We start from the raw sequence: 14886 nt of genomic DNA on the forward strand, positions 1-14886 counted from the left end.
CGTCAGATTGCTGGATCAGGCCAGCATGAGTCCCCCTGTGCTCCTCTGATGCTGCAGAAGCAAAGCTCCATCTGCTTGTAACATCAGAGACCGCACAGTTTAGGCCAGCAGTGCAGCCATGCCACAAGGCCCGAACTGTTACTAATCGGGATCTCACTCCCCCACCGGCAAGCTTGAAGCCAGGAAGCAGAGGAGTGGTGCACTCCAGAAGAAGGATCAGGAGACAACCCCTTTAAAGGAAATATTCTGGAGGCAGAAGAGGCTACGTTCATTCAAGGTATCATTTATTAAACTGTTCAGTTTATTATTTTACATTTTTCAACATTCCTTTTACATTCAGTTTGAACAAAACATCAACATTGATCATATAATTTAAGTTTATAATATACATACTGATATTAACTTTTACAGAACCTATGCCCCAGGTTAAAACTAATCATTCATTTATAAATGTAGCACAATGCAAAAGTGATAGGTTGTCCGGCTGTCAGTTTAGTGCAGACTTTTCAGCTACAGTTGAATGTAACAATCCAGGATGCATCTGCTAAACAGAGTAAGTGGCCATTACTATAATTAAAGTGCAATTATAAAAGGGTTGGAGGGAATTGTTTAATTAAATTAAAATGATTCAGATAACCTATTAATATTGTACTGAAAACAGGCATCTGAACTGTACTTAACACAGTCCAAATCAAATTATGGATATGAATCTTGAATTAAAAAAATAATAATTAAATAAAATTACTTAAGAAAATGGTAACAAAAAATACACAATATACAATATAAAGAGTCTGTCAGGACGATTTTACTGGTGAAGTCAGTGGTATGGCATAATTTCTAATGTAGATTCAGGTACAACAATAAAAATAAAACCCAGTGTGTGGCAAGCCAATGAGACCGCACTGTTGATACCCTCAGACAAATGACATGCCCCCAATGCATTTCCAGGCTAATTTGCATATTGCTTCAAGGCTTGAATTCTCAGCACTGGCACACTGGATTACTACAGAACAGGTACCATTTTTATTGGTGTACCAGGACCTACAGGATACAGCAATAACTCTAGTTTCAGTGGAAAATCGTCCTGACAGGTTACGTTTAAACAACCCTTACATCTGGAAAAGGCATGTTTACATCATTTCTATAGCGCTAATTCTTCTATTTCATCTTCCACAGAGCTAACAGCATTTACCGCGGTCCTTCCTGGTGTGTTCTGCGTGCGACCTCTACTGGAGCTTGAGATTTTCCTATCTCCAGATAAGAAATTATCACCTTTCCCTTTGATTTTGCTGTTTTGTTCCCAAGGTAAAGTGTTGCTGGAGTCCTGATGTGAGATTCTGCTGCTGTTTGAAAAGGGTCCATCTTGGTCCCCAAATTTGTGGACGGAAGGCAACGTACCATTAGAACTGTTTCCAAAGAGCTGCTCCATTAAATTAGTTTTTTTGTCTTTTTGTATCTCCAGCTTTGAGGTGCTTAAAATTGGCTCCTCCAAGACTTCCTTCCTTTGATTATTAACAGTTGATCTTCCCCTTCCAAACGATGGAGTGTAACTTCCAAATGTGAACTCCCCATTGGTATCACCTAGGTTTGCATGACTCTGGACATCTCTTTTTGATTCTCGTCCTCCCTGGACTGGAAGGCCGTTGAACAGGTTGTCAGTTGCCTCCGAGAATTTGTATGTTGTATTCTTTGAATCCGTTGTGTCGGTTTTTATGGAATTATTTATGAGAGGTGTTGGAGCAGATCTACAGTTGTCAGAATAAAATGGGTCTTGGTTTTCGCTGTCGATTTCAAACATTTTTGCCAATAACAGCTCCTTTTTAAGCCTTTCTTCTTCATTTTTGTTTCCATCTTTTATAATTTTATCTTTATTAAAGAAATCTTTGTTCTTTCTTTCAAATTCTTCTTTTTCAAATTCTGCAAGGGGAAAAAAAAGATACATTTAGATATACCACACATAGAAAGTCTGTTAGGTTAGCAATTCAGAGAGAGGTCTTAACAAAATTCTAGCGAAATGTCTAATTTTCTTTTCAATAAGAATTTTTATTGGGAGAAATTGCAGTGAAAGCTAATGCAAACATGCAATGGTATGCCAAAAATGGAAGTATGTATAGCAGTGATCTCTGGGGATGTGTTATACAATATTTTCTGGCATAGTAGCAATCATTTTTTTATATATTAAAAGGGAAGGAGCTCAATTTAAAGAAGCACTCCTATCAAAATCGTTATACTCATGATATATTGCAGTCATCATACTATATGGCACTGTGTACTTACAATTGCTCATTTTGCCTTTCTACCCAGCTAATTCTTCTCTTTTACATTAGGTCTGTGACATCACGTGATAAAAACTGACTAGTTGAATCGTTCTAAGCTCTATGTAGAAACAGGAAGTCTCTTTTCCCCGCACGACTCAATATTAGAACAAAAAATCTACATCACTGCAAAATTGTGGCAGGGTGACGGGGAGGAGCAGCTGGGACAAGAGTTGAAGAGGGGGGGTGACCCATGCAGGCAAAAGAGATTTCCAGTTTCTACATAGAGCTTAGAAGGATTCAGCTAGTCTGTTTTTAATCAGGTGATGTCATAGACCTAATGGAACAGAAGAATTAGCTGGGTAGAAAGGGAAAATGAGCAATTGTAAGTACACAGTGCCATATAATATGATGACTGCAATATACTAAGAGGATAAAAACTTTGATGTGAGTGCTTCTTTAATTTCCAATGTGTCTTCTCTAAGAGCACTCAACAGGTGGCTAAATTTAAAGGGAACCTATCAGGCGATTCATGCTGCCCAAACTGCAGCATGAATCGCAGCCTGGCAGCACTTTTGCAGCCAGGTATATTATTATGGTATACTTTGCAGAACCAACCGGGGGCTATAGCTGGTGAAGAGTCTAGTCTGGCTCCGCCCTCTGGCTGGCTCATCACAGAATTACTGCAGATGATTGACAGGTCTCTGTCTAGCATGAACATGTGAAGGAGACACCTGTCAATCACCCCTAGCAATGTTGGGAAGAGCCGGGCGGGGGTGAACCGGACTAGTCTCATGTCTGCCTAATTTTTCTCAATCAACAAAGTATATCTTCGCTGATCTTCCGGGGTGTTTCAGAGAATATTATACCTGGCTGTTCAGCCAAATTGTGTTTAATTTTGCCTGTGGTTTTTGAAGCATGAAATTGCCTACCAGGTTCCCTTCAACAATTGTCACACTGTACACTAATATGGGACAGTGTAAAGCTGGTTTACACTGCAGTTACAGTGAACAAAGATGATTGAACCATGGATTCTACTTTTTCTCAAAACAAATATTTTGCAGTTTGACTTTTTTTTTTTTCAACAAACTCACACTCTAATATAACTCAACATATCCTGGCTTCTACCGTCTGATCATGGCAAACATTTTGGAGGTACGCAAAACGATATTGGTCAAATATTAATGATTCTGATGGAATTTTGATGATCATCTGCAGCAGTGAGGTCTAGGCTGAAACTAATGAAAACTCAAGAGTTCCCAGCCCCCAGATAACAATTCCTAAAATTCTGATTGTGTTAACAACCATTAATTTTAAATATAATTCTAATAATGTACAGAATATTCATAATTTCATATTTCAGAATCGATACAAGTGTCACTTTATATTTCAAGGGGATTCTTACCTTCACGTAGTTTCCTTGCCTTGTCCTCCAAGATTTTTTGCTCCCTATTTTTATTCATCTTCTCTTCTTGATCCTGCTTTCGTTCTGCCTGTTCTCGTTCTCGCTTAAGTCTTTCGGCTTCTTGTTTCTCTCTTTTAATCTTTTCTGCCTCCTCTTTGAGCTGCTTTGCTAAATTTTCTTCTCCCTTTGGAAAAAAAAAAAAAAAGTGATTGAATGAACGAATGCTCACTAACGTCAGAGAAGTAGGATTTAACAAAAAACTGTATTTGGGAGCTTTTCTCATGCCAAGAGTAGTATCTCAGTAAAACATTGTATCGTAACTTGAAAGGTAGATCCACGTTTACTAAGACTTTCTGTATTACAGTTCAAATTTTTGACAATGGCTCCTCAGAAGCTGTCAATTTTTTTTTTATCCTGTTTTTATGGCAATTTTTCTTTTTGCAGGGCTACAGAGTAAACAGTATTCCCAGAGTTAATAGGGAGTAAATGACCTACGTTTACTCCCTGCTGTGTTCAACAAAGAGGGAACTAATTCTGAAAATATTTGCAACGGGTAATAAAACCTGGCTGAAAGTTAACAGAGGAAGGAAGAGAAAAAAAATACATTGTGGATCAGGAGTGGAGGGGTTTAGCATATCACAAAAAACTATGGCTGTCCATGTACTGCCCTGGGCCTCATGGTGGCACTTAAGCAGCAAAATAAAGAGGAGACAATTTTTTGGTTGTAGATGGGCGTGTTACATTTCATGCAGCAAAACTTACTGAATGTAAAGCTAAGTGTTAAAGAATTTAATACAAATGTTTTGAGACTAACACAAATTCTTGATTTTCATAAGGTTAGCAGCTTCAGTGTTTTTAGATTGTTTAGGCAGATGTTTCTATGGTTACTGAAGTACAATTATAAACATTTAATAAGTTTTTACAGGCAAACATCAAGTTTATGCAAACACTCAATATTTACACTGTTAATGGTCGTTTGTCAAGACTTCCGCAACGTTTCATATTGGCTTCTCAGCTAAATCCTGACTGATTATAACCCATTCTTACCTAATCAGCAGGGACGCATGTAAAAATCATGGTGCCCTATAGCAGATGTCCTATTGTCACCCCCCCCCCCAAAAAAAAACCCCCTCCAAAACAATATATACAGCAGTGTTCAAAATAATAGCAGTGTGTTCAAAAACATTAGTTAAGCACAAATTCTTTATACTAGGTTTTATTTCCACGCATTGGGAACATTGCACACTGTTTTCGAATTCAAAACATGAAGAGAAATGTATATAATTTTTAACTTCTTTACAGAAAATAGCAAAAAATAAACATTGGGCTGTTCTAAAAAACAGCAGTGTCTGCATTTGTCTTTACAAACTCACAATATGTACTCTTTTTTTTGAGGATTTAGCATGCCTGTGAATCACTAACCTAATATTTAGTTGTATACCCACAGATTTTTAGAACTGCTTCACATCTATGTTGCAGAGAGTCAACCAACTTCCGGCACGTGTCACCTGTTATTCCAGCCCAGGATGCTTTGACTACATCCCACAATTTTTTGGCATTTGTTGGCTTTACCTCAGAAACAGCATTTTTGATGTCACCCCACAAGTGTTCTATCGGATTAAGGTCTGGGGATTGGGTTGGTCACTCCATAACCTCAATTTTGTTGGACTGGAACCAAGATTTTTCTAGTTTACTAGTGTATTTAGGGTCGTTGTCTTGTTGAAACATCCATTTCAAAAGCATATCCTCTTCAACATAAGGCAACATGACCTCTTCAAGAATTTTAATATATGCAAACTGGTCCATGATCCCTGGTATGCGGTAAATAGGTTCGTCACCATAGTAAAAGAAACATGCCCATATCATGATGCTTGCACCGCTTCACTGTCTTCAGAGCGTACTGTGGCTTGATTACAGAGTTTGGGGGTCGTCTGACGAACTGTCTGCCGCTCTTGGAACCAAAAAGAACAATTTTACTTTCATCAGTGCACAATATGTTTCTCCATTTCTGTTTAGGCCAGTTGATGTGTTCTTTGGCAAATTGTATCGGCTTCAGTACTTTTTTTTTTATTATTATTAAGAATGGGACTTTGCGGGGACTTCTTGCTAAGAGATAAGCTTCACACAGGCGTCTTCTAACTGTCAAAGTACTCACAGGTAACTTGAGACTGTCTTTGATCATCCTGGAGCTGATCATTGGCTTGAGCCTTTGCCATTCTGGATATTCTTCGATCCATTCTACGATCCAGTCGTCTGTTTTCTTCCACATCTCTCTGGTTTTGCTTTCCATTTTAAAGAATTGGAGATCATTTTAGCTGAACAGCCTATAATTGTCTGAACTTTTTTATAAGTTTTACCCTCCCCAATCAACTTTTTAATCAAAGTACACTGTTCTTCTGAACAATGTCTCGAACGACCCATACTTCTCAGGCTTTCAAGGAGAAATGCATGTACAACATGTGTTGGCTTCACCCTTAAATAAGGGCCAACTGATTCACACCTGTTTCTTCACAGAATGATTGATCTCACTAACTGAACTCCACACTGCTATTATTTTGAACACACACCCTTACAATTAATTATTCATTCAAATACACAGACTCAAGAACATGCAGATCATGAATGCTGAGTCTGTTGGTTTTCTTAGACTCTACTGCACCAACTGGTAAATTGTTTGACATGTGGTAATATAATTTATACCAAAAACAGTGACTAATCTGGTTAGTCATATTGGACTGCTATTATTTTGAACACTACTGTAATATTTGGCAGGGTCACAGAAGAATATATCTCATAACTTTGCAGCCCCTAGAAAGTAATTTTGCTCCTATTGAAGCAACTTAGTGTTCACACGCGCTAAAATACTTTATGATATGGGTCATGAAAGGGGTATGATGTCAACAAAAGATGTGCCCTTGCAAACACAGTATGATACTCCCACATGAATTCTCCCACAGTACCCTACACATGCACAGTATGATGACCCTACAGTACCACCTTCCCCCAGCAAAGTATGATACCCCCACAGTGACCCCAACACAGGCTGCAGATCTGTGATGACAGGCATGGAGGTCTCCAACAGACCCTCAGCTGTCATAGCAACCCACTCCCGCCCTCGATCACGTCATGGGAGCGCAGATGAGCGCATAGAGTGACGTGTCCTCATGCCGCTGTTGGAATTTAAATGAGCATATACCCTACAGCAAGTAAATAGTAATAGGGTACTTAGTTAACACTATTTTGATAAAATTAAAAACATAAAAGCCATTCCACCACGACAAAGTGGTTCCATCTGTGAAATGGCCACAGTATGAACATGCTCTTACACTTTGAACGTATACCAGCTTATAGTCCGGCCCATTTCCATGGTTTGAAATAGGTGGAATGGCTCCCTTTTCTGAGCCAAGTATCTGGATAGCTGTCTCAACCTGGAACCTATCCTGCCCTGCCCTTATTCACACTGAGGTCGTTTGAAACAAGGTAAGGTTTTAATACTAGAGACGTTAGGACCATCCCGATGGTTACACCTTATCGTGTTGGGATGACTTTTATGATCATACACCCACTACCGACTTGCGCCATACATGTACGGCAGATGTCGGTAAGGGGTTAAAGAAACGTTGCTCAAGACAGGTGTCTTGACTTTCAGGCTGAGGAACAGTATTTCATCAGGCAGCAATCAATCAGTCTTAGTAGGTGACTTAGATGGGTTGCAGTCCGAAATAGGTGATGGTGGCAATCATGGGTTACTTCTTGAAGAAACCCTTTTACAGTTCCAAGGTAGAAAAACAAAACCCAATTAAAAAAAAAAAATAAAGGGTTGTGTCAAAGAATATTTTTATGAAAGTTTTAATTTATTACCAGAACTTCCTGCTCACTCTCCAGTTTATCTTCACTTAGAACTGGAGGTGGGGAAGGTGGAGGAGGGAAATCCAGCCAGGAGGCATAGTCATTGGTCTGAACACCTACGTTAACGCTATGGCTCGTCCCTATGAAGAAAACATTAGATTCATATTAGTTACAAATATCTTATAAAGTGTATTATACTCAGCTACTTAAAGCAGAATTTCTATATGCTTTGCATGAAAGATCTCTGTTACCTTTCTTCCTAGGTGTAATCTCAGTGTCCTTTTTAGGTGAAGGTTTGGACAAGCGCAAAGCATAGATGTTTTTTGCATCAAGTTCTCTTTCTTTGTCCTATATGGAGAAAAATAACCCTTTAAAATGTGCAAATAAATTAAGTTAAGTATTTTTAAGAAGTCAGTATAACTTAATATAAGAAATGCAGTAAATATGATTTATATTCCATTTCTAACACAGAATGATCAACACCACAATACCCCCTAAATAGTCTAATAGAAAAAAAATGAAATATATTACAGTATATACACACACACACACACACACACACAATTAGATCCTGACAGTGACAAGTTTTGACATTTTAGCTGTTTACCAAAACATATTCAAGATACACTGCTCAAAAAATAAAGGGAACACTCAAATAACACATCCTAGATCTGAATGAATGAAATATTCTCATTGAATACTTTGTTCTGTACAAAGTTGAATGTGCTGACAACAAAATCACACAAAAATCATCAATGGAAATCAAATTTATTAACCAATGGAGGCCTGGATTTGGAGTCACCCCCAAAATTAAAGTGGAAAAACACACTACAGGCTGATCCAACTTTGATGTAATGTCCTTAAAACAAGTCAAAATGAGGCTCAGTATTGTGTGTGGCCTCCACGTGCCTGTATGACCTCCCTACAACGCCTGCGCATGCTCCTGATGAGGTTGCTGATGGTCTCCTGTGGGATCTCCTCCCAGACCTGGACTAAAGCATCCGCCAACTCCTGGACAGTCTGTGGTGCACCGTGACATTGGTGGATGGAGCGAGACATGATGTCCCAGATGTGCTCAATCGGATTCAGGTCTGGGGAAAGGGCGGGCCAGTCCATAGCTTCAATGCCTTCATCTTGCAGGAACTGCTGACACACTCCAGCCACATGAGGTCTGGCATTGTCCTGCATTAGGAGGAACCCAGGGCCAACCGCACCAGCATATGGTCTCTCAAGGGGTCTGAGGATCTCATCTCGGTACCTAATGGCAGTCAGGCTACCTCTGGCGAGCACATGGAGGGCTGTGCGGCCTTCCAAAGAAATGCCACCTCACACCATTACTGACCCACTGCCAAACCGGTCATGCTGAAGGATGTTGCAGGCAGCAGATCGCTCTCCACGGCATCTCCAGACTCTCACGTCTATCACATGTTCTCAGTGTGAACCTGCTTTCATCTGTGAAGAGCACAGGGCGCCAGTGGCGACTTTGCCAATCTTGGTGTTCTGTGGCAAATGCCAAGCGTCCTGCACGGTGTTGGGCTGTGAGCACAACCCCCAACTGTGGATGTCGGGCCCTCATACCACCCTCATGGAGTCGGTTTCTAACCGTTTGTGCAGACACATGCACATTTGTGGCCTGCTGGAGGTCATTTTGCAGGGCTCTTGCAGTGCACCTCCTGTTCCTCCTCCACAAAGGCGGAGGTAGCAGTCCTGCTGCTGTGTTGTTGCCCTCCTACGGCCTGCTCCACGTCTCCTGGTGTACTGGCCTGTCTCCTGGTAGTGCCTCCAGCCTCTGGACACTATGCTGACAGACACAGGAAACCTTCTTGCCACAGCTCGCATTGATGTGCCATCCTGGATGAGCTGCACTACCTGAGCAACTTCTGTGTGTTATAGAGTCCGTCTCATGCTACCACGAGTGTGAAAGCACAACCAACATTCAAAAGTGACCAAAACATCAGCCAGAAAGCATTGGTACTGAGATGTGGTCTGTGGTCCCCACCTGCAGAACCACTCCTTTATTGAGGGTGTCTTGATAATTGCCAATAATTTCCATCTATTGTCTATTCCATTTGCACAACAGCATGTGAAATTGATTGTCAATCAGTGTTGCTTCCTAAGTGGACAATTTATTTTCACAGAAGTTTGATTTACTTGTTGTTATATTCTGTTGTTTAAGTGTTCCCTTTATTTTTTTGAGCAGTGTACAATTATATAAGCAAAATGGGCTTAAAGTGCAGACTCTCCGGCTTTAGGGCTTGCTCACACCAGCGTATAGATTGGACGAGTGCTATCTGATTTTTTTATCGGACAGCATTTAGACCAATGTTATTCAATGGGGAAGTGCTGATGCACAATATTTTTTTCACTAACAGAATTTGTCAGTGAAAAAAAAAATTGCAGCATGATGTTATTTCACTCTGAAATCACATCCTAGTTGGAGTAAGGCTATGTTCACATGTTGTGCTTCTGCTGTGTTTTTTATGCAAATTAAAAGCTGCTTTTTACAGTACCAGCAAAAGCTATGACATTTCAGAAATCTCATACACACACTTTTTTTTTCCTGACTGAATTGGAAAACTGGTGCTTTTTATGTTTAGTTCATAAAAAAAAACAAAAACACATGATTTAACTTCCTCTAGTTTTTGCACCAAATGCTCAGCAAAACCTGATACCTGCATTTTTTGCACTTACCCATTGCTTTCTATGTGTGTTCATGAGATTTCTGAAATCTCCTAGTCTATGCTAGTACTGTAAAACGCATCTTACATTTTGCATAAAAAAACACAGCAAAAACGCAATGTGTGAACATAGCCTAAATCAAAATGTCTTGGTATCCTCATATGAGAATGGCAGTTAGGATTAGTATAATTTAATTAAATTAGTGATGTGTTGAAGTAAACAATGCCTGACCAACTCAATGGCCCCAACCAATGTGTGTGAAAGTAAACAAAATGCTCTGCCAGTGTCTTAGGTAAACTATTCCAGACCAATTCAACTTTCCCCGCTATTATATTTGTAATTGTGTATTTTTTCATGAACTCATTAATAGTGATGAGCAAACTCGAATCGGAAAGTTCGGGGTTTATAAGTGACCAGGCCTGTATAAAGGCGGGATCAAGAGTGCCGCCACCATTATGCTCTTGCTATTGTAGAGATACGACGCAGCTGGAGTGAAGGACAGATAGCGACTGCGAACTCTGCAAACAAAACGCTGTGTGTACTCTGAAACCCATATATGTGTATTTCTGTGGAAAAAGCTGCTGTGTGTACTCTGCCCCCTCTGCCAGTGGGAGTACTGTTCCATTGAGCCTTTGTGTGTACTCTGCACTCCCCTGCCTGTGGGAGTACTGTTAATTTAAGCCGCTGTGTTTTTTCTAGTAGTCAGAGAAATTAATAATTGGCATAAGTCGTCTCATTGCTATTAGTAGGCACCAAAAACATTTTTTTTTCTGGCCTGCTGTCTGTATTGTAGTACTTTTGCAAATCAATATATCGCATCAGCCTTCTCGTTGCCATTTGTAAGCTCCAAAACTAATTTTTCAGGCCTTTAGGTGTTGTTTATAAGTCTGGGAAATAAAGAATTGGCATCAGCCATCTCCTTCCCATTTCTAGGCCAAAGAAATAAGTTTTCAGGACCACAGTTTTTTCTAGTACTGTTTCAAATAAATAAATCTACTCTTCCTCCATCTCTTTCCGAGTAGTGTTTAAAAGATTAAATTCCAAAAACGAGGAGAGCATCAAATAAGGGAAGTGGTGTTGCTGGTGTAGCTGCTGATGGTGGTGTAGCTGATGCAGGGAGATGACGTGGTCGTTCTGTACCTGCTAGGTGCTCAAATGCAAAACCTTCCTCTGATGCACAGCACACAAGTGACAGGACGTTATGTGTCCTTTTGTAGGCTCGAATACCGCTGCACGAATGGTGAGGCCACAAGATGTTGAAAAGGTGTTAGATTGGGTGGCTGAGAGTGGCTCCAGTTCCATTGCACTATCTTCCACATGGTCCAGTGCAGAAAGTGTGCAGTTGACACCTGAGGACCATGATCATCCAGCTTCCACCTCAACCCCTTGCAAATTAGCCAAGCAGTCTGAGCCCCAAGTCATGCAGCAGTCTCTTCTGCTTTTTGATGACTGCTTGCTGTAGTTCTGGGGCCCATCCACCTTGCCCTGCCCCATAAGTGGAAGAGCCTGAGTGAACTGATGCCCATCCAATTGTTAGTTTAGATGATAGTCAGTGGACCACCACAGCACATTTCAGATGATGACGAAACTCAGTTGCCAACTGCAGCGTCTTTCTGCAGTGTGCAGACTGGCATGGAGGTCAGGGTTGAGGAGTCGCTGGAAGATGAGGTGGGAGATGATGGGGTCCTAGACCACACATGGAGCGGAGGCCATCCTACTGACAAGAGCAGTTCGGTGGAAGAGAAGGTGGCCACACTGCCACAGCAAAAGAGGAAGCAGGGTGCAAAGGCACAGCAGGCAGCCCCTAGCCAGGACACCGGCTGCTACTGCCCACCTCGCCGCTAATATATACACACCAACGACAGCTCAAAAGAGCTCTCTGGCGTGGCATTTCTTCAGGGAATGTGCTGCTGACAAGTGACACGTGGTTGGCACACTGTGCTATCAAACCCTGCAGTGAGACATAAATGTTCTGAACCTATGTACCACCTGTATGACGAGGCATCTGAATTCCAAGCATGAGGTGCAGTGGAGTACATACTTTAAAAACCATGACAAATAGGAGCCTCTTCCTGCTCCTGCTTCTGCTGCATTTTCAGCCTCTTCCTCCTGCTCACGATCAACAGGGCCGCCTGCCTCCCCACATTTACCGGATGTGACAGCATCACCATCACCACCACAAGTGTCACCGTGCATCTCCACACCGTCCCATGGAAGTGTTCAGCTATCCATCCCCCAAATCCTCGAGAGAAAGAGGAGATACCAACCTAGCCACCCACGAGCCCTGGTCCTGAATAACTGCATTTCAAATTTACTGGCCTTTGAAATACTGCCATTCCAGCTGGTGCAGACGGGACAATTTTTAAAAAATTATGTCGATGGCTGTCCCCCAGTATGTTGTTCCCAGCTGCCACTACTTTCCAGGAGGGCCATCCCTGCTCTGAACACACATATTGTGGAACAAATCAAGTGTGCACTGTGCAACGCCATCAGTGGCAAGGTCAACATAACCATTGATAAGTAGACAAGTAAGCAAGGGCAGGGACAAAATACCTCCCTAACTGCTGTCGTGGTAGCCCTTCCAAGAAGAGCTAATTTGGATGGAGATAACAAATTATCTCTAAATCTGTCTGCCATTTTTGGTTCAAATTAAATAGAATCAATACGATGCATCGGAGAAAAGAAAAAACACACAGCCAGTGTCTGAGTGTACAATCCATGTCTGAGTCTCAGAAACCCAGTCACATATATTTATTACAACAACAGAGATATAAAAAGGGGAATGTGTTTACAGGCTTTACATTACCTAACGCTGCAGATATTTTAATTGGGGAAAGAAAGCATTTTAATTGGAAATAACAAAATCGTTGAACTCCAACTTGCATATGCTGGAGAGACTGTGCGAGCAGCAGCAGCAATATTGAAGTTTCAGCTGCAGCACGCACGGCTGAGTCGCACTGCAGAACACCTCTTCAACAATGACTGGGCCTCCATGCATTCCACCAATATGGCCAGCACTGATGACGCCATCAGTGTTACCATACCTGCTGGAAAAAAACAATTCAGGCCATGATGGATGAGGTGGTGGCACAGGAGGAAAAGGAGCAGGAGGAGGAGTAGAGCCAATTCACACCATTATCAGGCATGTCGTCCACACACGGCTCGGAGGGTGAATACTGTCCCAACAGCCAGGTACTCAACTGTACAGGCAGGGAACAGTTTGGGAGGATGATGATGAGGAGGAGGAACAACAGCTTTCACAGCAGGGTGGCACTCAGATCAGCTCTCGGGCATCACTGGAGCTTGGCTGGGGGGATACAAAGTACCCAGACGATATACCTTGCATCGAGGACAGCTGGTCATTGTCTGTAGGCAGCCTGGCACACATGAGTCAAATACATGCTGCTGTGCCTGCGGAATGACCGCCGATCTGCCCGTATGGTTACCAGTGCAGATTACTGGGAGGCTACCCTGATGGATCCCCGCTACAAGGAAAATGTACCATCATTACTTCAATCACTGGAGAGGGATCGCAAAATGCGTGAATACAAGCGCACGCTGGTAGAAAAAATACTAATGTCTTTCCCACCTGACAATGGAGCCTCAGTGGAACAACAAGGTAGAGGCAGAAGTTGGCAACGCAGCTGGGCACCGCCAGCACCTAGGAAGGCAGTGTTAGCATGGCTGAAATGTGGCAAAACTTTATGAGCATGCCACAACATCCTACATCACCATCTAATAAGGTCCGTATTAGCAGGAGGCAGCGTTGCAACAACATGGTGGAAGACTACCTGTCCACACGTACTAACAGATGGGTCTGCCTCATTTAACTTCTGGGCCTCCAAATTGGACTCATGGCCTGGGCTTGCCCTTTATGCTTTGGAGGTGCTGGTCTGCCTTGCGGAAAGTATACTGTCAGAACGGTTGTTTAGCACGGCAGTGGGGGTCATCACAGACAAGTAAGCAAAAAACCTGTTTTGGCTACCACCCGATGATGAAGGCATCGCCGAAATGCGCGTCATGGTGGGCGTATCACTAAGGAGGTCCTGCTGCTTCCTTGCTATGTTTAACCAACTTTAACTGGTACAATTTTGCTGGTTGTTTGTAAGTGCTTACATTTACCTATATAACTACCTGTATTTTACCCACTCATACCACACTTGCACAGCCAGATATATTCCGTCATCATATCTACATTGCCTTTAGCTATATACATCAACTTGGTTTTATATTGTATATGCATTTTTGCTATAACCATGCTATTACCATGCACCATGGCTCGTGTCTTACCCTTGAAACATGTCAATTTTATTACCCTCCTGTGATTTGCGTTCCTCTCCTTTTGTTTGTGTGTCCCCCTACAATTGTTTTACTTGAATAATAAAATCTAATTTTATAAATCACTTACTGTCCTACTGACCTTTCAATCTGTTTCTGTGTGTTTGATTATATCTACGGTAATTTACTGATAAGTCCCTGGATATTAAAATTCAGACGTATGCGCATATCTTTTGTATTATTATTTTTTTCTATACCTGTAGTCTCATTTATGTGCATATTGCTTCTGTTGGTTCCATGCAACCTTTTTTCCTGATTGTAATGTAGATATATAAGAGATGTTATTTATTAAATATTTTGTGTGGTATGACTATCTGGTTTAAGAACATAAGCATTTAAAGTTTGAAAATTTAACCTTTT

General features: G+C 41.4%; 1 protein-coding gene across 3 annotated transcripts in view; it reads right to left on the reverse strand.

Moving 5' to 3' along the window:
• Positions 1-392: 392 nt before the first annotated feature.
• Positions 393-14886, reverse strand: part of LCA5 (lebercilin LCA5) — a 35978-nt gene continuing 21484 nt past the window's right edge. For all 3 annotated transcript variants that reach the window (XM_073675606.1, XM_073675604.1, XM_073675607.1), the window contains 4 exons: positions 7761-7857; positions 7522-7649; positions 3661-3844; positions 393-1917 (listed from right to left, as the gene is read on the reverse strand). In XM_073675606.1, coding sequence (XP_073531707.1) covers positions 1142-1917; positions 3661-3844; positions 7522-7649; positions 7761-7857 — 1185 coding nt within the window. In that variant the 3' untranslated portion in view covers positions 393-1141. The remainder of the gene's footprint in view (positions 1918-3660; positions 3845-7521; positions 7650-7760; positions 7858-14886) is intronic.

This window comes from Phyllobates terribilis, unplaced genomic scaffold (genome assembly GCF_046119375.1).
Source record: "Phyllobates terribilis strain yellow unplaced genomic scaffold, ASM4611937v1 Scaffold_3__8_contigs__length_932513732, whole genome shotgun sequence".
NCBI classification, from domain to species: domain Eukaryota; kingdom Metazoa; phylum Chordata; class Amphibia; order Anura; family Dendrobatidae; genus Phyllobates; species Phyllobates terribilis.